Consider the following 23,845-nt stretch of genomic DNA (forward strand, 5'->3'; position numbering starts at 1 on the left):
ATCTCCTTCCTCTTTTACAGTCCTAACTTTACTGTAACCGCCAGAGGCCTGCGTAGCTGACTCGTATTCGAGGGCGGCGGATAAAACATCAACCAGCGTCTTGTGACGAGCTAATCGTAGTGTTCTCTGCATTTCATGATCACGAAGACCATCAATAAACGTTTGAACGGCCAATTTTTCCATCATGTCTTCGGGAGCTGTTGGATAAGCATATCGTACTAATCTGGCAATATCTACCTCATATTCTTGAAGAGCCTCATCTTTTTTCTGTCTACGATTTTTAAGCTGCGACTGATATACATGTTCCAAATGTTCGTGGCCATATCGCATATTTAACCTCTTCTTCAGTTGTTCGAAATCATCGGTCTCCTCTACGGCTATGGTCTGAAGCACATCTAAGGCATCTCCTCGAAGAGCTATAGTCAGATTTACAGCCTTTTCTTTTTCAGACCATCCATTTGCTCTTGCGGCTGATTCGAACTGTTTCATGTAGTTGTTCCATGATGATTTTCCGTCGAAAGTTGGGACTTTCACATGGACAGAACCTCCACTTCCTTCAAATTTCGGTCGTGTTTCCAACTTACATTTCGTCTCGTCTTCTTTTGTCTCCACTGTAATTGGATTGTTTCCTCTCTCTGCTGTCCCTGTTTCCTCCAGCTTCTTTTCCATCTCTTTCCGTATCTTTTCTTCGAAGGCCAACATATCGGCAGCAACTTGGTTTTTTAACGAAGATATTCTATCGTCCAGGGCAGACATCTCAGAAGTGACTTTAGAGATTTCCGAAGAGATGTTAGCAGAGACTTTTCTTTCCAGCGAAGAAATCTCGTTAGAAACTTTGTCTTCCAACGAAGCGATGTCGCCGGAAACTTTGTTCTCCAATGATGCGATGTCACCAGAAACTTTCGAAATCGACGAGAGGACAGCATCATGTTTGTCTTCAAATATATAAGTCTCTGGATCTAGTCCTTCTTCTAGTAAAGCGTTCTTTAGTCGTTGGACTAACTCAGCCTTTTTTCCGGTAGAAGCTAATTCTCTGTCTTCGAGATGTCTTCTTACATTAGTCACTGTCAGCTCATAAATCGTCGTCATTTTCACAATTTATTTTATATCCACTTGTAATTTATTTTCGCAATTTATCTTAAGTATTCCACTGTTCTGACACCATTTGTTGTGGATTTATTAAAAGGTTCAATATTTATAACACTTACGGATTTAATTTATTTCTTTATTTATATTAACTTATCTGACAATAATTTATATATATCCGTACGTAACAAATTCGCGAGCGCGTCTTGAGAATTAACTGTTCCTTCCAAATAAAATGTCCTTTATATATGCCATTGCCTTTACGCTAGAATAATCGAACAGCCTTCTCGATTAGCGGCGAAATTATAACGGTAAGGCAAACGGGTATTTTTACATCGGCTCGACCGTTTCTGGAAGGTCCCTTCAGGTAAATTTCTGCCGGCTAATCGAATACTCTCGTAAAATCTAAAACAGAACAGCATTAGTCATAATATTTACGGTTATTTTAGGCCAGGATAATTATCGTAACAGTATGTACACTGCTGAATTAATAGCGATAGTGGAAGCACTAAAATATTTATCTAATATAAATCGTTCAAAGTTTATAATATATAGTGACAGCAAAAGTTCTTTAAGTAAAATTGGTGCCATAAATCCTAAAACAAAAGTAAATTACATTGAATTATACGAGGCGTGTTTTTTAAGTAAGTACCGTTTTGGAATTAAAAAAAGACGTGCAAAGATATGGCAATAATTTTATTTTTACATGAAAGCCTGTACCTTAATCTACTTTTCTACATAATTTCCGTGAATATTGAGGCACTTGCCATAACGTGGCACCAGTTTTTGAATACCCTCCTGATAAAATTCTGCCGCCTGACTTGTTAACCACTGCATCAGAAATGTTTTGACTTCGTTATCGTCTTGAGCCGCTGGGCGCCAGATCAGGGCTGTATGGAGGATGATTGAGAGTTTCCCATTTAAATGATTTGATGAGATCTTTGGTCTGATTAGCCACATGTGGACGGGCATTGTCATGCAGCAAAACGATACCCTTACTCAACTTGCCACGTCTTTTGTTCTGGACTGCACGACGCAGATTTTTCAATGTCTCACAATAAGACGCTGCATTGATTGTCTCATTACGAGGCAGAAACTCCACTAGCAATACCCCTTTTCTGTCCCAAAAAACTGTGCACATGATTTTCCGGGCAGAAATTGTTTCCTTAAACTTCACTCTTTTGGGTGTATATGAATGTCGCCATTCCATGGATTGTTGTTTCGATTCTGGTATGACGTAGGTCACCCACGTTTCGTCACCAGTAACAATTTACTGCCTAAACGTTGGGTTTTTTGCAAATCCGTCAACATTTTTGGAACCCAACGTGAACACAATTTCCGGTAATTCAAGTTCTCGGTAACAATGCGATACAAAACACTACGAGAATACTGAGGAAAGCAGTCGGACAATGATGAAATTGTGAAGCGTCTGTTTTCTCTCAACTTTTCGTTCACTTTCTGCACCTTTGTGCGGCCATCTCTAAATGCTCTCACCCATTTCCTTACCATTTCATCACTCATAATGTTTTGTCCGTCAACGATCTCACGATGAATATCGATCGGTTTTACGCCTTTAGCACTAAGAAATCGTATAACAGCCCGTACTTCACAATCAGCGTGACTCACGATTGTTGGAGGCATCTTAAACACTGGAGTAAACAAGTATACAATGAAGAATCAGACTGTAATGGCGTCAGTGAGTAGACAAGAGATGTAGGTAACCAGCGCTCATGCGCGGAACGCCGACCGTAGCGCTGCGGCGGCGGAATCGCAAAACGGTACTTACTTAAAAAACATGCCTCGTATTTAATAAATAAAATTAAAGAACTGGGCCTGCGTAGCGCAAGCGGTAGGATGCTTGCCTCGCAAGCCGGTGGTCTGGAGTTCGAATCCTACCGCCGGCAAGAACATCTAGACATTTTAAAATGTCTACAGGCCCCAGGTCGACTCAGCCTGAATAAAAATGAGTACCTTGGGTAAAACCAGGGGTAATAATAGACGGTTGAAGCGTAGCACTGGTCATGTTACCTTCCTTGTATACCGTAGGCCCTAGATATAGCAGACTACCCTGCTATACCCCCAAAGCCGCGACAGCGGTATGAAACGGGAGACTATTATATTATTAAATTAAAGAACTTCAGCAACAAGGCGAAATTGTTAAGTTGGCATGGATTAAAAGTCACTGCGGAATAACTGAAAATAAAATAGTAGATGAATTGAAAAAAAAAAAAACGCGGTGACACAAGGAGTATTAACTCATTATCTTTATACGTCTAGAGATATAGAATCAGCCATATTCAAAGAGCTTAAGAACGAATGGAAAGAAAGGTATATTAATGAGAATATAAATACAGGAAATCATTACAAAGCAATCAAAGCAAATCACTTTTGAAGTTAAATGACCGTTTACATATAAGTTCAATTTTGTTTTGATGAATTAAGTGTACCATATCATACTCGATATTGAGATTCAGAAGTTAACATATCTTTGGAGAAGTCTGACGGACTCTGAAAGGTTTTATAGCGGACAATAGATTGATATTATATAAATATAAATTGACTATATTGATTATTATCATTATAGGGCGGTATCATTCCAGAAATTTTAGTAACTTTAGTTGTCTATTATACATGAGATTTTTGTGGGATTCGCTGAAATTCTAGGGAAAGAGAGGAGTAGAATTTGTTGTCGTCTTAGATGAGGTAGAAGTTGAAACATTCGCTTCATGTATTCTATATTTATTGAACGTAGTAGTGATTTACTTGAGGATTTGTAGAGATTTCTACAATAATCAATTTTTGGACGGATAACAGATCGGTATATTTTTATTAGTGTTTCCTCATCGACTCCCCAACTATAACGAGCCAGTGATTTAAGGATTTTTTTATTTGAAGGCAGCTGACCTTAGGTTCTCGAATATGTGGTCTCCAGGAATGTTTTATCGAAAAATAATGCAAAGAAGCTTTATTTGATCTACTATTTGGAGAAAATTTCTATTCAGAAAGATAATTATTCAGAATTATTAGATTTTTGGCTATACCCCAAATTAACTTAACTGCATTATAGTGGCAATGGTAGGACGGAAGTCAAAGAACTTCATGGCCATATTTAAGAGTCATTTGGTCAGTAACAAATTTCTTTTGAATCGACAATACTGGTCTATTATTTATTTGTCTTTTTATCGAAAACCCAAATGTTTCAGCACTCTCCACAAACTTGTTAAACTAATATGACACAGTTTCTTGTCTTTTATTTTTTGTAACACAGCACTAATTGTTACATGTTCTTTGGCTTTATACATTTTATATATAATATTTTAATTGCAAGTTTAATTGACTGGTGCAAATCTACAGTTTTTGGATGTCGACCATTTCTCTTGCTTACTTTATTTATTTCATCCTCACTCATGTTATTAATTCTTCGGAATCTCCTCTCTTAGATACCGCAAGCATCGCATTTGTATTTCTGAACTGCCATAACAGATATCAATGGACCCATATTATTTTTTTTTTAATTGAAATAACTTTTGACTTTCAGAACTAAACGCCGTTCTTCTGGAGATAACACTCTACGTTTCGACTGTATTTTATTTTCTTCCAAATTATTCATTTTACTTTAAAGTACCGCTTCACTACACTACTATAAAAAAATAGGTACTTATATACAACTACTACGCCCTAAAAAGGACGAAGGTTGTACAACAGACGAAACAATCGAACACAAATTATTTAACAGCCAATGCTAAACAAGCATAAATACTGCATTGTATTGCAAACAGAAGTGTAATATGATGACAAGTTTGAATTTGATCTACTTTGTCGATAGCGATATCTTTTTAAATAATATGTTCTTATAAAGGCATAACTTTGATTATTGGGTAAACCTACATTACACGATAGGTACGTCAGAAAAAATTAAAAAAAATTAACATGTAATAAATTGACTGTTTAAATAACTATTCCGTACTCGTACTATTGCAATAAAAAATTTTAAATTAATAAGCGATAACTTGTTGAACAGTTCTGATTGAAACAACAGAGCAGTAAAATGTTATTCATAAAGGTAGTGTAAAATATACCGCCGCTTATCTGGTCCGCTAGTAATAAAGTTACCAGCATTTAATTGCAAAGCGGTCTTATTAGGTGGAAAATACTTTACAATGAAATTTTCTGTCCTTTTTCTTTAAAGAGCACTAGATGGCGCCTATTCATTATTTTAAGTAAGCTTTATCTAACGGGCTAAAAATAGCGAAATACCCATAATACTGTGGCAGGTAGACGAGATGTGAAAATTATGTTTGTATATTATTAGCACATTATTTTATACTTAGATTAAAGTAGACAGTTGCAAAGTATTTATACAGGATGGACGTGCTTATATATTTTATAAAAAGTGTAGATACTACTAGGTTCTCTTACCCATAGAAGGGTAAGAGAACGTGATTATGGTATATACCGTAACCTATATTTTTAGCAGTTTTGCAAAAAAATTAATTACTGTGAAGTAGTAAAATTTCTGACTAACAATATTTGAATCATCAATTTGTAGAAATGTGCCGTAGAGAATTTATGTTTAGTACAAGACAAAAGGTAGCTGCAATAAAGTGGATTGATAATAAACATTTTGAGCAACTGTTTCTCTACACGAGATACAGATTGTGTTAGTCGTAAAAATAAAGATGGCTTCACAACAAATGTGACATACCCTAAAGCTATATGTGTTTATAATCAGATAATAGACGGTGTCGATAAGTTCACGAAAGAATATCACGAAAGATATTCCTTTGGACTAAGATCTGCCAAATGGTGGTTCAGAACTTTCTACTATTTCGTCGATAAGGCTATTGTCAATTCGTCCATACTAATGAAAATAATAATTATGGCTGAGAGTATAGAAGAACTACAAACTTCACTAGATGCAATAAATAGTGAATGCATTCAAATGGGACTTGACATCAACACAGATAAGACCAAATTTATGATAGTATCAAGGAGTTCAATAAATAATGAACAACTAACCCTTGGTGGACAGCAAATAGAGAGAGTGATAAAATATAAATATCTAGGAGCTTAAATCAACACAGAATTAGATCCAGACCAAGAGATTAGGGTATGAATAGAAATTGCAAGAGCATCGTTCTTAAAATTCAAGCAATTGTTCTGTGACAAAAATCTGAATACTGCGCTGAGACTCAGGTTTGTTGAATGTTACGTCTGGTCTTAACTATTGTACGGGGTAGAAATTTGGACGTTAAAAGAGCAAATAGTTAAGAAGCTTGAAGCCTTTGAACTTTGGATATACCGGAGAATGTTGAGAATTTCATGGACTGCCAGGGTCACCAATGAGGAAGTGCTGAGAAGGATGGGTCGGGACAAAAAATTGTCGAGAACAATAAAAGTACGCAAGACTGCATATCTTGCACATACTGAGGAATGATAAATATAGTCTTCTGCACGTCATCATGCAGGGTAGAATCGATGGCAAAAAGGAAATAGGTAGAAAGAGGAAGTCATGGCAGCGAAATATTCGAGACTGGACAAACATGACTGTAGATGAATTATTCCACGTTGCAAAGGACAGAGAAACTTTTAGAAATGTGGTCGCCAACCTCCTTTAATGAGGACGGCATAGGAAGAAGAAGAATGAAGATAAGTAGACGGAAGAAACTCGACCAACTATCATTTCGCGCAAATTTAGCAAGACAGTTGATTTTGGACTTTACTTCATGGAAATCTAGAAATAAATCCGTAATATTTTTAACAAATAAACGTTTAGTTCTAAATAAAGTGAGATTAGCGGAAGCTGGTAGACATACATATATGCCAAACAAGAAGAAATATTACAGGCGGTGTAGGATGTACAGTACTAAGCAAAATGAGAAAAGGACTCGATATATCTGCACCTATTGCAATCTTTCATTATGCACAACATCCTGATTTAAGAAATTTTATGGTCCATGAGATGTACTCGTATTTACTCGTTTATGCATACATATTGTGTCTTTTATAAGTCCTAAATAAAGTAAAATTAGTTTATAATGTTCCTTTTTTTAATTTATATTTTTTTCGTATGGACACCGAGAAGTATTATTTCCACCACCCTAATAAAATAAGGGAAGAGGTAATTTTTTTTGACACTATAAATCATTAGTAGTTTTATAATTGTTAACAAGTCAAAGAGAATTGTTTAAAACTATTTAAGTTGCTCACGTCCATGAAAGGGTTAAAGATAAAAATAAACTACTATCCTAGTTTCATTTTTGGTTTATTTAAAACTATACATCAAGTATAATAACCTTATGTAAAAGATTAGAAATATACGTATAACAAAATATTATCAGCAAAACATTTTATTGGGCGGCGATAACGTTATTGACCAAGATTCTACGAAATATGTCAATATAAGTGTATTAATATATATCTAATAATTTATAAAAACCATATCTCTAGTGTTAACATATTTCGTAGCTGATTATAAAAAATTATTTAAGTTTAGAAATTGACAACCATACACCACCTTCCATTGCCATAATAAATCGTTGGGTTATGTATTTTACAGGAAGTTTGGTTTTTGGGTGTACGTCCACTTGAAAATTATTAATAAATGTGATTAATCCGACTTTGGTTTGCATTAATCCAAGCCGAGCACCTAAAAAAAAAATAAAGAAATATTTTATTAAATAAAGAAAATTGTACAATAATATTTCTTTGATATTGGATTTCAAAGTACATTCGTTCAGCAAATTCCCAACTGTAAACAAACGTACGTGTTGATATTCGCCCTCTTATTCCTAAAGAGGCTATTAAATATAATTTATTGCCTTAAGCCAAACGCATTCTTATTTTACAGATCCAAACTTGTCAGTCTGTTTAAATTCAAATTGTAGCGTGTTGGTTATTAAGTTAATATATTGCGTGTTATATGTAATTGTTAAGTTATTTACTGGTCGTGTTATTTTTTTCAGTTTAGTTTAAGTGTTTAGTAATAAGTTAAGTGTGTAGTGAACTTTAAGTATTCAAAAACAAAGTATTTGTTATTCAAAAATAAAAATAGCTTGCGGTAATCACTTTAATAAAGGTAAAAGAAACCAATATTTTAATTTATTGATGTTTCGATAAGTTTTATTCCTTTTTAGTCCATTTATTCACGGTTTTTGCTGCAAATATTAAAGAACCGCTTGGATTGACATGCAATTTGGCATTTACTTAGCTAACGTCAGAGAAAAAAGTGATATTGTGCCAATGTGTGCTTTTGCCACGGGGGTGAGTTTTACCCTTCGGGTGTGAAAAAACATGCGTTCAAAATAATTTCAGAATTGAATAAACTGACTAAATTCTCAGCAACTTTTATTTTATACAGTTTTTGAACAAAGTCAATACTTATCAAATTATTTGCGAGTGAATATGATTATTTTCAATAAAAAAACCACGTTTTTAGACGGTTTTCCGCAAAAAAGCTCAAAAATTTTTATCGAAAAACATATTTTTAGCAAAAATATAGCTTATAAAAAAGTTAAAAAAATGGTGTACTTATACCTATATGAAGCCTGTAGACTCAGTAAAATCAGAGTTGTAGCTAATGAAAAGTAATTCAAATTTTAAATCGAATAATTTCAACGAGAAATATCAACAAATCAAGCACTTTTCGGGGAAAACTCGCTGTCGGGAAAAGTGCTTGTTTTTTTATTCTTTCACGTTGAAATATTCGATTTGGAATTTGATGAATAAGAACCTATTTTTCATTAGCTACAAATGTCCTTCTGGCTTTATACGTACACTATTTTTTTGCTATTTTATAAGCTATATTTTTGCTAAGAATATTTTTTCGATAAAATACTTACTTTTTGAGTTATTTGCAAAAACTGTCTAAAAACCTTGTTTTTTGTTGTTGAAAAATGAACATATTCCCTCGCAAATAACTCGAAACCTATTGACTCAGTGAAAAAACTCTATAGAATAAAGTTTGCTTAGAATTAGCCAGTTTATCCAATTCCTGACTTATTTTAATTCTGTTTTTTACCCCTGAGAATGGGTGAAACTCAACCCTAGGGCAAAAACACACATTGGCACAATATAACTTTTTTTATTTAACATGTTAGCTATGTATATGCCAAATGTCATATCAATCCTAGCTGTCCTTTGGGGAGGTTTTATCGTGAGTGAATGGAATATTTCTGGACTTGAAAAAGTATACAGAATGTAGAAGTAAAAAATTATGTAGCAGCTAAAAACACTACTTTTAAATTTGCAGATATGAAAAATATTTTTTATGATGCAATAAATAATATTAGTCCAACTACGTGAGAGAAATGTGTGCAACATGTTCAACAAAAAGTCGAGTCCAAAATGTGGAAGTTGGACAATATAATAGAGAACCATATCGAACCCATAGTAATAAATCCAGACGAAGATAGCAGCACATTTAGCTCCTCAGACTCTGAGGAGCTACGAGCTTTAAATGGTATGTTTTTATGCTCTGATAAACTTATGACAATGCAACTTTATTCAAAATGTTCACTTTGTTATGTATAGTTAGTTAATGAATATTTTATTTTACCACATTTTTCTTCCATGGAATTTTGCTCGCAATGATTAAATTTCAAGAAATTTTAAGACTAATAGTTTCAAAAGTAAATATTTTTAAACATCATATATTACACCTCGGTACGACCCTGTTTGGCTTTCACGTGCGTTTGTTTACAGTTGGGAATTTGTAAAATTAATGCAGTTTAATACATGATTGAGAATTAAAGTTGAGATAAATAGTAAATATACTTTACCAGAATCATTATGTAAACTTAAAAAAACTTGATTTAGCGCAAAAATTACATCTTTAGCTGTCGTTAAAGTTCGCATCGTGATAGAAGTTCTCATATTTTTTTTATAAAAGTTGGTAAAAAGTTTTCATTTGACTTGATAAGTTAAATTTCATCCACAATTTATTGAAATACCTAAATTTTGCATTAAAAAGGCGGTCTTAGACGATAGAGTATAGGTGTTACCAGTGTTTATTTTATTCGTTTTTGACATATATTTTTAGAAAGTGCATCGGGAACTAAACACATAAATTATAATTTACTTTGGAAAACATGCTAATTTATTTATAGTTTTTTTTAATAATGCCACAAGGAATAAATATGGAATTTAAAAAATTTCTACTATCCTAATAATAACAGCCAATCAACTTCATTATTAGTTTTCCCTTCATTGTGTAGTAGTGCAGTATTTTTTTTTTTATTTACATTGAACGTGCATCAACAACATATGTGGTTATTAGCGTCGCTGGGTATTACAAATATCTTTTTTTCATTTTTGGATGCAATATTTAAATTATTGATTTTGGTATAATTACGTAGATTTTTACTTACACAGATTTTTAATTACATTGGTTTTTACAAGCCTTATTTGTAAAAATTTATTTTTATATGCAATGATGTTTATATTTGGCCATTGATTTAAGAAAACCTAAAAATTGCGAGTTTTTCTGTTCCTTTCTAGACCCTCACGTAGCATTGTCGGTAGGTTACATTTTTTCCTTTTATTTGAATATGCCTGGCATTCGAATAAGTGTATAAATGAATGGACACAAAATAGAAAAAAAGAATGGAGTAACCACGTAAACAGAATGAAGGAGATCCGTGTCGTTAAAATAGCAAGAGATAAGTCACCAATCGGCAAAAGAAATATCGGACGATCGCGCAAAAGTTGGAGTGATAACCTTCCATAGAGGTATTAATTCGCCAATGAACAAGCAGAATTGCTTATAAAGGGTGAATATGTAGCTTTGGGTACAAAGTGGTAAAAATTAAAGGATAAGGGTTTGGCAAGAGTCGTTAAAAGTAGAGTGCTGGAAGAGCTTAAGAAAAAAAAATACGGTTAATGCCTGGTGGGAACCCAATAGTAGAGTTATGGTGCGACTGCGAGGGAAAGTGCTAGGAAAAACAGCTGGTAAAGGGTCCCCTAGAGACAAAAAAACTTGGTGATAAAACGCCAAGTACAACAGAAGGTAAGAGAGAAGAAAGAGGTCTAAAAGAGAGGAAGATGAGGATATATATACAAGGTAAGCAAAGCGTGCTGTAGCTACCGCTAAGAAAATATCGTCTGCACAGCTGTACGGGGAACTAGGTACGAGGAAACACCTGAGGGGATGAAAAGATTAGACAGCATTGCTAAAGCAAGGGACAAACCATCAAAGAACTTTACCCACGTACGGAAGATTAAGAGTTCGGATAAAAGAGTGTTAATAACCGATGTTAAAATAAAGCAAAGATGGTACAAGTACGTTAAAAAACTAAAATGTCGAACACAAGAGGAAAAACAGAAAATGTGGGATCTCAAATGAGAATGTAATATAATGGATAGTGAGAGATGACGTTGGTGAGCCGTTAAGTAGGATGAAGGATGGAAAGAGGATGGATATAATGAAATACCTGTGGAGGTTTGAAAGGCTCTAGGAGAGGAAGCGATTCATATTTTGTGGCAAAGGATAAAGTATATATGAGGAGATATGAGTATGACTGAAAGCATTTGAGATGTGGCTATATCGGAGAATGCTTAAGATCCCGTGGACCGACCGAGTCACAAATGAGGAGGTCCTCAGAAGAATGAATAAGAACCGCAAGGTACTGACCACCATCAAATCTCGAAAGTTACAATTCTTCGGACATATTATGCGAAATGAATCCAGATATGCTCTCCTTCAAGCCATCCTGCAAGGAGAAATATTTGGAAAACGAGGTCCAGGAAGAAGAAGAACATCTTAGTTAAACCTTGACAGGTCCTGTCCTTGATTCTAACAATGAGTCAATCAAATACAAAAAACTCCCCTTTATTAACGGTCTAACCCAGTCTGTCGTATCCATATTTAAAGATGTTTCCAATATTAATATAGCTAAATACAATACCATAAATAGCAAACAATTTTTTCTAAAATTAAAGACCCAGTACCAACCTTATATAGGAGTAATGTGGTATATGAAATACCGTGTCTAGTATGTAAAAAAAGCTACATTGGCCATACATCGCAGTGGCTAAAACAACGTATTACACAGCATAAAAGTGATTGCCGCTTAGGAAAAAATTCTTGCGCAGTTGTCGAGCACTACAAAAACACCGGTCATCTGTTAGACTACAACAATACTCGTATTTTGGCACAGACTGAAAATTACAAAAGTAGGTTATTTTTGGAGATGTACCACATTAACAAAAATAAACAAACTTTAAATTATAAAACAGACACGGGGCAATTAAGCAACATATATTGCAATATATTAAACAAAATTTAAAACTACACTTACCTTAATGATTAATCATACTAACTAGCCTTAATGATTAATTAAAGAAATACTATTCCTCTAATGTTTTCTTACATTGTTATTTTTTGCATTTTGAAATAATTGTTACTTGTTCCATCTGATGTATTGTTAACGAACGTGCTCAAAGATATTTTAAATTTTAACATGCATTTTATTAAATGTACAGTTTCATCAACAATAATGTTATTTTAGTATTCAATTTTATTTATGTGTATTATCTTTTAATTTCTGTAAGTATTGTAAATCTAAGTGTACGTCAGTGTTTTGAAATGTTTGTTTTTTACAGTTACTCCCGATGAAGCCATCAAATAAATGGCGAAATATTGAGCTTTAGAAAAAACAAAGATTTTTTATTTAATATAGACCACATACCCGATATTTCCAACATATTTATAAATTGTTTTTTGGTCGAAATAATCACGTTAAATATATATATATATATATATATATATATATATATATATATATATATACAAAGAAAGCAGTTTATTAGGGATGCAGTCAGTAGGTTTGGCCCGGATGTTATAGAAACACTCTTTTGACTTTTGGTCAAAAATTTCGGAATTCCTTTATTCCTTCTTCAAGACACTGTAATTAGAAGAAAGTGTAAACATTTACAACATATCTCAAAATGTCATTACAACTTACTAGTCGTTGAGATTATCTGTGTAAAGCTACGACACTCAACATTGAAAACACACATATAAAATATAACATTTAAAATAATGGACAAAAATACATTTTAAAATTTTGTTGAATAGTTAAAATTTTGTTTGTGACATCTTTTAATGGTGTGTCTTGACTGATCCATAGAGAACAGAAAAAAAAAAACAAAAATAGTGTGGTTTAAAAGGTAATTAGGAGTTCTTGTTATTATATTAATGGAAATAATATTAAACCTGTCTTGATAGTATGCAACACGTTTTGTATACAGGTGTATTATGGTGTGTATATGTAAAAGTAAATCTTTATTTTATTTTTGATGTTTTGTCAGCAAGTAACAATAAATGTTGCTCAATTTATCTATGTCTGACTTTTTATTTATACAAGACGTATTAGCTTTTATGAAACACATTTCCAAGAAAACACGTTTAGTATGGTTTTTTTTTCCTTTGCCAAAATACAGGAATCATCGAAATTAAATTCATGATGCACATAACATGCGCTAACTTTAAAACATGAATTTAATTTTGATGATTCCTGTATTTTGGCAAAGGAAAAAAACCATACTAAACGTGTTTTCTTGGAAATGTGTTTCATAAAATCTAATACGTCTTGTATAAATAAAAAGTCAGACATAGATAAATTGAGCAAGATTTATTGTTACTTGCTGACAAAACATCAAAAATAAAATAAAGATTTACTTTTACATATACACACCCTAATACACCTGTATACAAAACGTGTTGCATACTATCAAGACAGGTTTAATATTATTTCCATTAATATAATAACAAGAACTCCTAATTACCTTTTAAACCACACTATTTTTGTTTTGTTTTTTTTTCTGTTCTCTATGGATCAGTCAAGACACACCATTAAAAGATGTCACAAACAAAATTTTAACTATTCAACAAAATTTTAAAATGTATTTTTGTCCATTATTTTAAATGTTATATTTTATATGTGTGTTTTCAATGTTGAGTGTCGTAGCTTTACACAGATAATCTCAACGACTAGTAAGTTGTAATGACATTTTGAGATATGTTGTAAATGTTTACACTTTCTTCTAATTACAGTGTCTTGAAGAAGGAATAAAGGAATTCCGAAAGCTCGACCAAAAGTCAAAAGAGTGTTTCTATAACATCCCGGCCAAACCTACTGACTGCATCCCTAATAAACTGCTTTCTTTGTTTATATCGACAGTCAATAATATCCAGCATTTCTTATATATATATATATATATATATATATATATATATATATATATATATATATATATATATATATATATATATATAACATATATATGTATATATATATATAATTATATTGTCATTATATAATATGAAAATATAATTTTAAGAAAAGAATAATTTTAATATATGTGTAATGGTGCGTTTTCTAAAGTACAGCTTATTCTGTAATCTCACGACTAGTAAGTAATAAAATTATTAATAATTAGAACTACATAATTTTTATATTTATTTGTAATCAACAGATGTCTTGAAAATTGCATATTGATATTTAAATCAACAGTCAACAATACCACCATCTTATATATATATATATATATATATATATATATATATATATATATATATATATATATATATATAATAAACAAAAGGGATATTCAGGACTGTAAAAACTATAGTTTGTGTTTATGCCAGGGAGGAGGACAACGGATGCCTTGTTTGCTTTAAGACAGTAGGTAGAGACATACGACAATAAGTAAAGAAAGAGAGCTAGATTTGGTATTTATAAATCTTGAGAAGGCGTACGGCACAGTTTCTATACAAGAGATATGGAGATGTATGATAGATAAATCGGTTTCTAAGGAGTATGTAAGGCTCTTGAAAGATATGTAGGAGGGAGTGTAGACCAAAGTAAGGACTTTTGTCGGATTGATCGAAAGTTTTTCAGTGACGGTTGGTTTGCATCAAGGCTCTTCACTGAGTGCATACCATTTTTATTTCTTGTTATGGATGTACTGATAGAGAAAGTAAGGAAGAAGGCTCCTTGGTCAATGCTCTTTGCTGATAACATTGTGTTAGTAGAGCCGTAGAGCCAAATACCTTGGCTTCTACATACCGGAAAATGGGACACTAAATCTAAAAATTGTCTACAAGATACACGCTAAATGGTTTACCTGGATCGAAAAATCGTGGATAAAAGGAAAGATATTTAAGAGTATGATGAGACCTGCGTTCGTGTACGACAGTGGAGTGTAGCCTGTAAAGAATACTCAGAAAAAAAAGATGGAGGTAGCTGGAATAAAAATGTTAACTTATGAAAATGGATGTTGGGTAAGACTACAAGGGAGAGGATCAGGAACGACTTAATTAGTGAAAGAGCAAAGATAACTACAGACTCAAAAAAGATTTAATAACAAAGACTGCAATGGTTTGGTCATGTCAGACGTAGAAGTGGAAACTAAGTGAGACATACGATGGAGCTCTTAAAACTTGCTGGAAAAAGAGTTAGAGGTATACCGAGGAGAAGAGGAAAGGCTTGTAAGGCAGAATACTTGAGACAGAAAGATTGAGGTAGAGCAGCAGGTGAATAATGGGAAACCTGTTTTATTTATTAATAATATTCCAATGTAACATTTGAACAAATAACATGGACTTTGTTTGTGTTGGTTCTACGAAAGATTTACTGAATTTTCACTTCAACTTTTTCCGAAAATATTACCTTGTTATACAAAATGTTTAGTAGATTCAATGAAAATTGTGGTTTATCTCCAATAAAAATAGTCTATATGGTTAAATATTCTTAGGCTCAAGTTGGTAACATTTATTTTTTAAGTGTATCGTTTTACTTCTTTTTACTATGTATTAATCGAACTCAACACTTTTGTCGAATTATTCTTCTTAAGATTATTGTAATTCAAATTACCTAAACAATATCGAGGACCATCTCCAAATGCCAAGAATGCTGCTGGATGCCTTTTGGCTTTATTTTCATCTGTAAATCGATCCGGATCAAATTTTTCCGGATCTGGATAAACTTCTGGATCATTCTGAATAGCCAGTATTGGAATAAGAACTTGAACTCCCTTTTTAATCGTTACACCAGTGCCAGGAACGATGTAATCTTTGGTACATTTTCTTATAAGATTTGGAGTAGGTGGATGTTTTCGAAGACTTTCTAAAATATATACATAGAATTAGTATAAAAGTTCTATATTTAATTTTTAATATAACAAATTGATAAAATAGCAAACAAATAAACAATATAACTTCATAGATACCTATGAGGTAATCTATCTATGTAAAAGGCTAGGACTACAACATTACTCACACTGTTTGTCCAGCACGATAACTTCTAACGCCACCTAGGAAAGAAATTTGAAGTACTAATTGACATTTTCGTCATATTTTATTCTTGAAATAATAGGGTTAATTTATTGTTAATTCATTCTACAAATTAATAATTCAAATATTTTTTTTAATTATTTTTTGTGGTGTGGGTAGAATAGTTCATAAGATTACGACGTATGATACATCATTGAAAAGAAGAGGGGTAGCGAATATGATAACATATAAAACACACACATGGTTGCATTGCCAAATAGGCAAAATATCGTATTTCCCTTGGTATTGGTCGTATTGGAGCGTGCGATAAGTAAAATGAAAGAAGAGGATATAACGAATATATTAAGATAGAAAAAATAAACGTATAGTATTTGATATAGTTTGATATTATTGAACGTATAGTAACATAGCGATAGATATCACATGACATTCAAAAACACTGAGAATGTAAATATCATGTGGAGCAAAATTAAAGATTCCCTTATAAAGATACAAAACGAAACTAAAAAAGAAACAAGAAACCGAAAACCTTGGATAACATAAGAACTACTAGAACTTATAGAACTAAGAAGAAAATATAGAAAGAAAAACTCACAAATACAGAGAATAACATAAATTAATAAGGAATAAAATAAAAGAGGCTAAGGAAAACCGAATAATGGAAACATGCACTAAAATGAAGAAATTGCATAAAAAACATGATCATTATAATTTGCATAAAAAGTCAGAGAATTATCTGGAAAATCGCGAACAAACCAATTAATAGACAAAAGCAATAAACCTATTATTAACCCGATTAAAATTAAACAAATATGGACTAAATATATTAAAGATATATTCATGGATACCGGAACGGAACCAACATAAATTGATAGCGAGTAAGCTTCAATAATATTAAAATCTAAAATCCAACACTTATAAATGACTCAAAATCTGGCAGAGCCTCTAGGTCAGATAAAGCTCATATCGAGCAGATTAAACTTATCTATCCTATTTATAAAAATATGGTGAGATACCTACAGAATGGCTATTATAGACCTTTGTTCTGCTACCAAAAATCAAGAATCCCAAACACTGTCACAACTATAGCTTGATCAGCTTAATGTCACAATTTTTGAAAATATTTTTTAATATTATACATGCAGGAATATTTGAAAGTGAGAAGCAGATATAAGTAATAGACAGTCTGGCTTTTGTAATGGCTTCGAAGCAGTAGAAGCTCTTTATAGTTTTACAACTCTTGCTTAAAAATATCGAGACCAACAAAAAGATCTTTTAGTAGCATTTGTAGACTATGAGAAAGCTTTTAACAAAGAAATCTCTATTGGAACCAACAGGCTGTGGTAAGATTAGATGAAAATAGCACGGATGCTCAACAAAATAAGTAGAGGTGTGAGACAAGGCTGTACTTTCACGATCACTATTTAATATATATTTTGAGGTGTTATTTATACAAGCACTTGAAAACTGTAAAAAAGGGATCAAGATAAATTGAGAAAATATAAATAACATTCGTTATTACAAATAATACAGTCATTATCGCTGAAAGTGAGAAAGATCTGCAGACGATACTAAACACAATTTGTGATACTGGTAAACAGTTTGTTTTAACAATAAATATAAAGAAAACTAAAACTATGGTTATCAGTAAGACAAGTAAAATTATTACAAGGATCCGGATAAAAAATGAGAATATTGAACAAGTGGACAAAATGAATTACTTCCAGGAGTCTGCATTACTGAAGATCTAAATCCAAAATCAGAAATTCGATTACGAATAAAGCAATTAAGAGCAGCCTTTTTGAAGATGACGAGATTTCTAAGTAACCGAAGTCTCAATCTGCAAATCCGATACCGTATGGTAAAATGATATATCCACTCTATCCTTCTTTATGGTGCCGAAGCTTGCACTGTTAATGATGAGAAAGCTGCAAGCTTTTAAGATGTGGCTTTTTAGAAGAATTTTGAAAATACCATGGACCAATTATATTACGAAATTGTGTTGCACAAAATAGGAAGGGATAGAGAAATTTTGACCATCAAAGAAAAAGGAGTCCTGATGGACGACAAATGTCCTGGCTAAAATACATTCGCGACTCGACCGGGTTAAACACACAGAAGCTTTTAAGAAAATCAAAAACTAGAGACGAATTTGCAATGGTTATCTTCTGCCTATTTTAAGGGCGCTACAACCCGTTGTGCGTCTTGACCTGCTTAACAATGTTCTTCCATTCTGTCCTGTCCGATACTTTCCTTCACTACTGCATGATATTCATGGTTTTAAGATCTTCCCCTACATAGTCTATTTACTTTTATAGGGCCTTTCTTTTGTCCTATTTCCTTAGAAGGGGTTAGAATATATAAACTTATCTATCTAAACGATATCTGCACTATGCATTCATTTATCCAGCTCGTAGTTCATTTTTATTTTTCACGAACCATCGCTACAATGGATTGGTCCAAATATCTTTCTTAATATTTTGCGCTCAATTATTCTTAACTGATTTTCATCAGAGGTTGAAACGGTCCACATTTCACATCCATATGTAAGCACTAGTCTAGTACTATTTTGTAGATTCTAAGCTTATACTCACGATTCAGCCACTTACTTTTCATTAAGTCTTTGTATACATAAAATCACTTATTACAGCTAAGAATCGGTGCTTGTATTTCTTAACTGACGTTGTTGCTGTTATTTATTATGGAGCCTAGGTAGGGAAAGGTGGAAGCATATTCGTAGGTAGGTTGTCTACCTTCAGATTCTTATGTCGATTCTTCCTTGTGCACTCCATATTATATTTTTTTCCTTTCATTTGTATTTAGACCAAATGCAGCGGCTTTCTGTTTCAAATCTATAGTTTTTTCATTTTATTTCCTTCTATTGCGGCTTATTATGGCAAAACATTTACCATATACGTTCATATTTAGTTTTTTGATAATAGCTGCAAAAGTTAGATTAAAAAGTGTTGCCTTGCCTAACTCCATTTTCAATATCAAATGCCTTAGTAATATTTCAATATATTCTGACCATGGCTTTTGAGTTCTTCAAAGGTATTTAACTAACTTTTTCGGTATTCCTAACATGGATAGTTGTAATGGTTATAGCCAACTTTAACAAGTCGAGAGTACACACTTATTTATACATTATACATTATTTATACATAGTATCATTTTGCATTTTAGTGCTTTAAATAGAACCTAAAGATATTGATACGTAAGTTAAACAAATATATCTAATGAGGTAACTGATTACCATGCGTGAGAAGTAGGACCACACCTACATTTGAACCATAATTAATTCTGTGATGGGAAACATGAAAAAGTGAATTTTAAAGCAGTGAACGGAAAGGAATATGCCAAACAAATTAGCTAAAGCAATTTAGGATATTCGATTATTAAGTTTAAAAATAATGATCAAGTCAAAGTTAACTCCACTGGTTAGAAAAAAGTCTAGATTCAAGAAATTGATCACATCAGAATAAGAATATGGTCTACGCAGTTTAAAAGAACAGTATTTTAGAAATCTTTGAACTTTCTCTAACTTTTTGATACATGCTTGAGTAAATGACAAACAAAACAGAGTTGAATTTTCAACTTGAGAGCAGATAATGTAAGTTTTTAGAGATACAATCCCACAAAAATCTCTGTTATGTCTTTTAATGAATCCAAGCCATTTCATAGCTTTGTTGCATATAAGATCTATTTGCAAATTAAAAGACAAATTTCTTTAAAAAACCATACTTAGATCTGCAACATTATTGACTCTCCTGGTTAAACTATTCTCTGAATTATAATTAAATACCATAGACTCAAGAGATCTATAAAACTGGATCACCCGATATTTAAATATATATTATATAATATAAATAATGATATAAAGACGATTTTCTTCTAAAAATTATTCAACTTCTTCATAATAATCCTACATTTTTTGATTGTAATTAGAAAAACAAAAAAATATATAGTCCGTCTAGAAAGTATCCGAAATATTTTTCCTAATTTTAATAGATTTTTTTTTTGTAACATTTTAAGACAAAAGTAATGCATCAAGTAGGTTGTGCCGATAGTAGATTATGGACAAAATCGCATGACAACACCATCTGTCAAATATTGTTGTTTGTAAACAGACTTAAGATTTGTGAAATCATGTCGCAAGTAGAAAAAAGAAAAGTGGTGGAATATTTATATAGAAAGAGTGTCCGAAACGTTAAAAAGTTAGTGCAATTGACTGAACTTGGAAAAAGTGCAGTGTATGAGACAATAAAGAGGATAAAAAATAGCATAGATATGAGACATAGACCAGTTTCGGGTAGACCGCGTAAGATTCGCGGAAACAATTTAAATGCTTTAGTGGCTTTAGGACGATAAAATCCGCGCCTAGGGTTTCGAAAAATAGCGAACAGATTTGGAAATCAACAAAGAATAAAAGTGTGCCCAGAAACTGTCTGCATGGCACTGAAAAGGCTACATATGCAAATCATCTAAAAGTCTTATCAAGAGAAAATGTTACCTTTCAAATTTCCAAATCTCCCACTAAAATAATGGTTTGGGGAGCAATATCTCAGCGTGGTGCTACACCTCTCTGTATAGTTAATGGTACTGTTGATAGTGCGAAATATTGTGACATCCTAAATGGTTTTTTTTAAACGGCTCATGTTTTATATCCAGAGGGGTGGCGTTTTCAACAAAATAATGCAAGATGCCATACTTCTGCGTATACTCAAGCTTGGATGCAAGAACACGAATTGGCAACAATTCCGTGGCCAGTAGCATCTCGAGATCTTAGCCCCATTGAAAACATATGGGGACTGATGAAGATTGAAGTCGAGCGAGCAGCGCCACGAGATAAAGGAGGTTTGATTTGGTTAGTTTTACATGCCTGGAACACCATTACCGAAAATTATGGCCTTGACCTAGTGTAGGGTGTACCTGGACGTTTAGTTAAGTGTGTAGATTTAAATGGAGGTTGTATAAATAAATAAGATGAATTATTTGTTAAAATTTTGTATTTTAAGTGATAAAAATAAATACCGTAAAATTTTAATTCTGCTTTTTTTTTCCGGATACTTTCTAGACGGACTATATATTGGAAGTGAATTGGAAAAAATTATTATTCAAACATAAACAAGCAAAGTTAGGTTAGAATCGACGTGTGAGATTGTCCGATACTGATTACTGGATTACCGCAAGGCCGAGATAATCAACCAAAAAAGAAGATATATTTGGTGACATTTCTAGTAACTTTCTTGGATGTGAATTTGTCTTTTTTGTTTACTCCTAGTTAAAAATCAAACCATAGTGGAAAATCTTTGCTTATTATCTTTTATATTTATTTGACCGTATCTGTATAACTAGTATATAATTATTAGAAAATAGAGAGACTTACCATAAATCACTTGTTCCAAATACTTCATTTCCATTATTGCATCGTAAGTCAATTCATTATTGTGCTTATTCAACACCCTTTTAATTTCGTCTCTAAGTTTATTCTGAATATCTTTGTTTCTAGCTAACTCCAACAAAGCAAAACTCATAGTTGTTGACGACGTTTCAAAACCAGCAACAAAAAATAGCAAACACTGGGCTGCTAATTCATTGAAAGTTATAAAATCAGTGCCATCTTTCTCACCCTCTTGTTTAAATATAAACTGGTCGTCGGCAACTTTTCCACGATTTTTCAATTGCAACAGCAAGTGCATAAAGTCCTTTCGGCTAATCTTATTTTTTTCTCTGTAATCAATAGTTTTTTGTACAACGTTTAGAAAAAAAGTATTAACATCTTTGGGAAATATTTTTAAATTAAAAAAATTTATAACTTTCAACGGTAGTATAAACATAAACATAAGTGTGTCCTTAAAACGTTCAATAGGAGTTAAATCAAATAACTTGCGTCCTTTATGCCTAAATTCTTCGTTTGGATTTTTAAGAGAATTACATTCTAATCCAAATGCAACTGATGCTATGACATCTGTTGTAAATCTGGCTAATAAGTCTCTTATATCTAATACATCATTAAATCTAGCATGATCTTCTAATACTCCATATAATTCTTTAGATGTAGAGCAAAGTGTTTGAAACATCATTTTAATTTTTCCTAAAAATGTAAAATTAATTAATAAGCTATACTTTTTGTGGTTTGTATCTTAATGGTCTCAAGATAGCCGGCTTTTATATAATCCGGTCAACATAAACATCAAAATAGTTGGCAAAATAACAAAAATTGCCGGAGAGCCAAATTTTGGTGGAGAGCTAGAGTTTACCATAACAAATAAAGTTTTAACAGTACCCATCGATCCCATGTGTGCAACAAAAGTTATTCGGGGTCAAATGTCAAAATTTGAGATTTTTTTGGATTTTTCTCGAAAACGGTAAGTTTTATCAAAACCTCAAATTTTTTTCCTAAGAGGTACCATTCTTGAGTTATCGCGAGTTTAAAAGTTACTTTATACATTATATACACATAATAATATAAGCCACGTATATACAAATGTGGCACTTAAGACAAGTATAAATGCATATTTGTGTCTCTTTTAATATATTATACTATTCTGAAACTATTTCGTCTTAAGATAATCAGTCCCAAACTAAATTTCCTCTATCCACGTGGAATTAAAAAACATTTGGCTATACCATTGTTTAAAAAGAACAGATTGTCTATTGTAAGCAATGGCTACAGTATTGTCCGTAGGTCTTGTTCATATTATCTGTTTTGTTTAGTGCTAAACGTTCAGTTCAAGTGAATATAAGTACTTATTACAAGTGTCTACCATTTAGTACCGTTACCGTTATTTGTACAATTTTATAGTTTTAAAAATGTCTCAGTTTTGCTTTATTTGCAATAAACTTTTAAGTGAAACTAAAAGAGTTGTGATTGATCGTAGAATGCCAAATTTAATCGAGGCTAGTGTCGCGAGAGGTGATGAGTTTATTGAGTATTTAAGAAGCCAATGAAGAAACTGAGAAAAAGAAAGCACAGCATCTTCGAAAAATAATTCGTAACGTGACTACACTAAAATTCAAAGAATCCCTGTTGAAATTAGCTAAAGATCGTTCTGATGATGTTTCGAAGGCTGTTCTTGAACGTATTAATTTTGAGTATGATTTAGTCGCTGCTGATGCAAAATACCATGACAGTTGCTACAAATCTTTATTAAACCTAATACTGGTCGTAAAATTGGCAGTCCACAAGATGAAACTGTAAACTCTGCGATGGAGTAAATGTTTCAATTCATAGAAACGAGTGATGATTGCCAGTTTTCGTTGGATGAATTAAGGAATTTTTGTCAAGATGTAGTTTTAGATGACAGAACTATAAAAATACGATTGAAATTGAAGTATGGTAGTAGAATTATTATTACAGAAAAGCCTGGAAAAAGCCTTGGATGAAAAAGACAAGCGGTTAAAAACTTTGAAAGCCGCAGCAGCAATTGTTCGTGAAGATATTCAATCTTGTGTTTTTGATAA

At 32.5% G+C, this 23,845-nt stretch overlaps 1 protein-coding gene across 2 annotated transcripts in view; it reads right to left on the bottom strand.

The window, feature by feature from the left end:
• Positions 1-7,334: 7,334 nt before the first annotated feature.
• LOC140447912 (probable cytochrome P450 6a14) overlaps positions 7,335-23,845 on the bottom strand; it is a 72,248-nt gene continuing 55,737 nt past the window's right edge. For both annotated transcript variants that reach the window (XM_072540834.1, XM_072540836.1), the window contains exons 2-4: positions 21,768-22,475; positions 15,963-16,214; positions 7,335-7,735 (exon numbers count right to left, since the gene is read on the bottom strand). In XM_072540834.1, the coding sequence (XP_072396935.1) occupies positions 7,569-7,735; positions 15,963-16,214; positions 21,768-22,475 (1,127 nt within the window). In that variant the 3' untranslated portion in view covers positions 7,335-7,568. The remainder of the gene's footprint in view (positions 7,736-15,962; positions 16,215-21,767; positions 22,476-23,845) is intronic.

This window comes from Diabrotica undecimpunctata, chromosome 8 (genome assembly GCF_040954645.1).
Source record: "Diabrotica undecimpunctata isolate CICGRU chromosome 8, icDiaUnde3, whole genome shotgun sequence".
Classification (NCBI taxonomy): domain Eukaryota; kingdom Metazoa; phylum Arthropoda; class Insecta; order Coleoptera; family Chrysomelidae; genus Diabrotica; species Diabrotica undecimpunctata.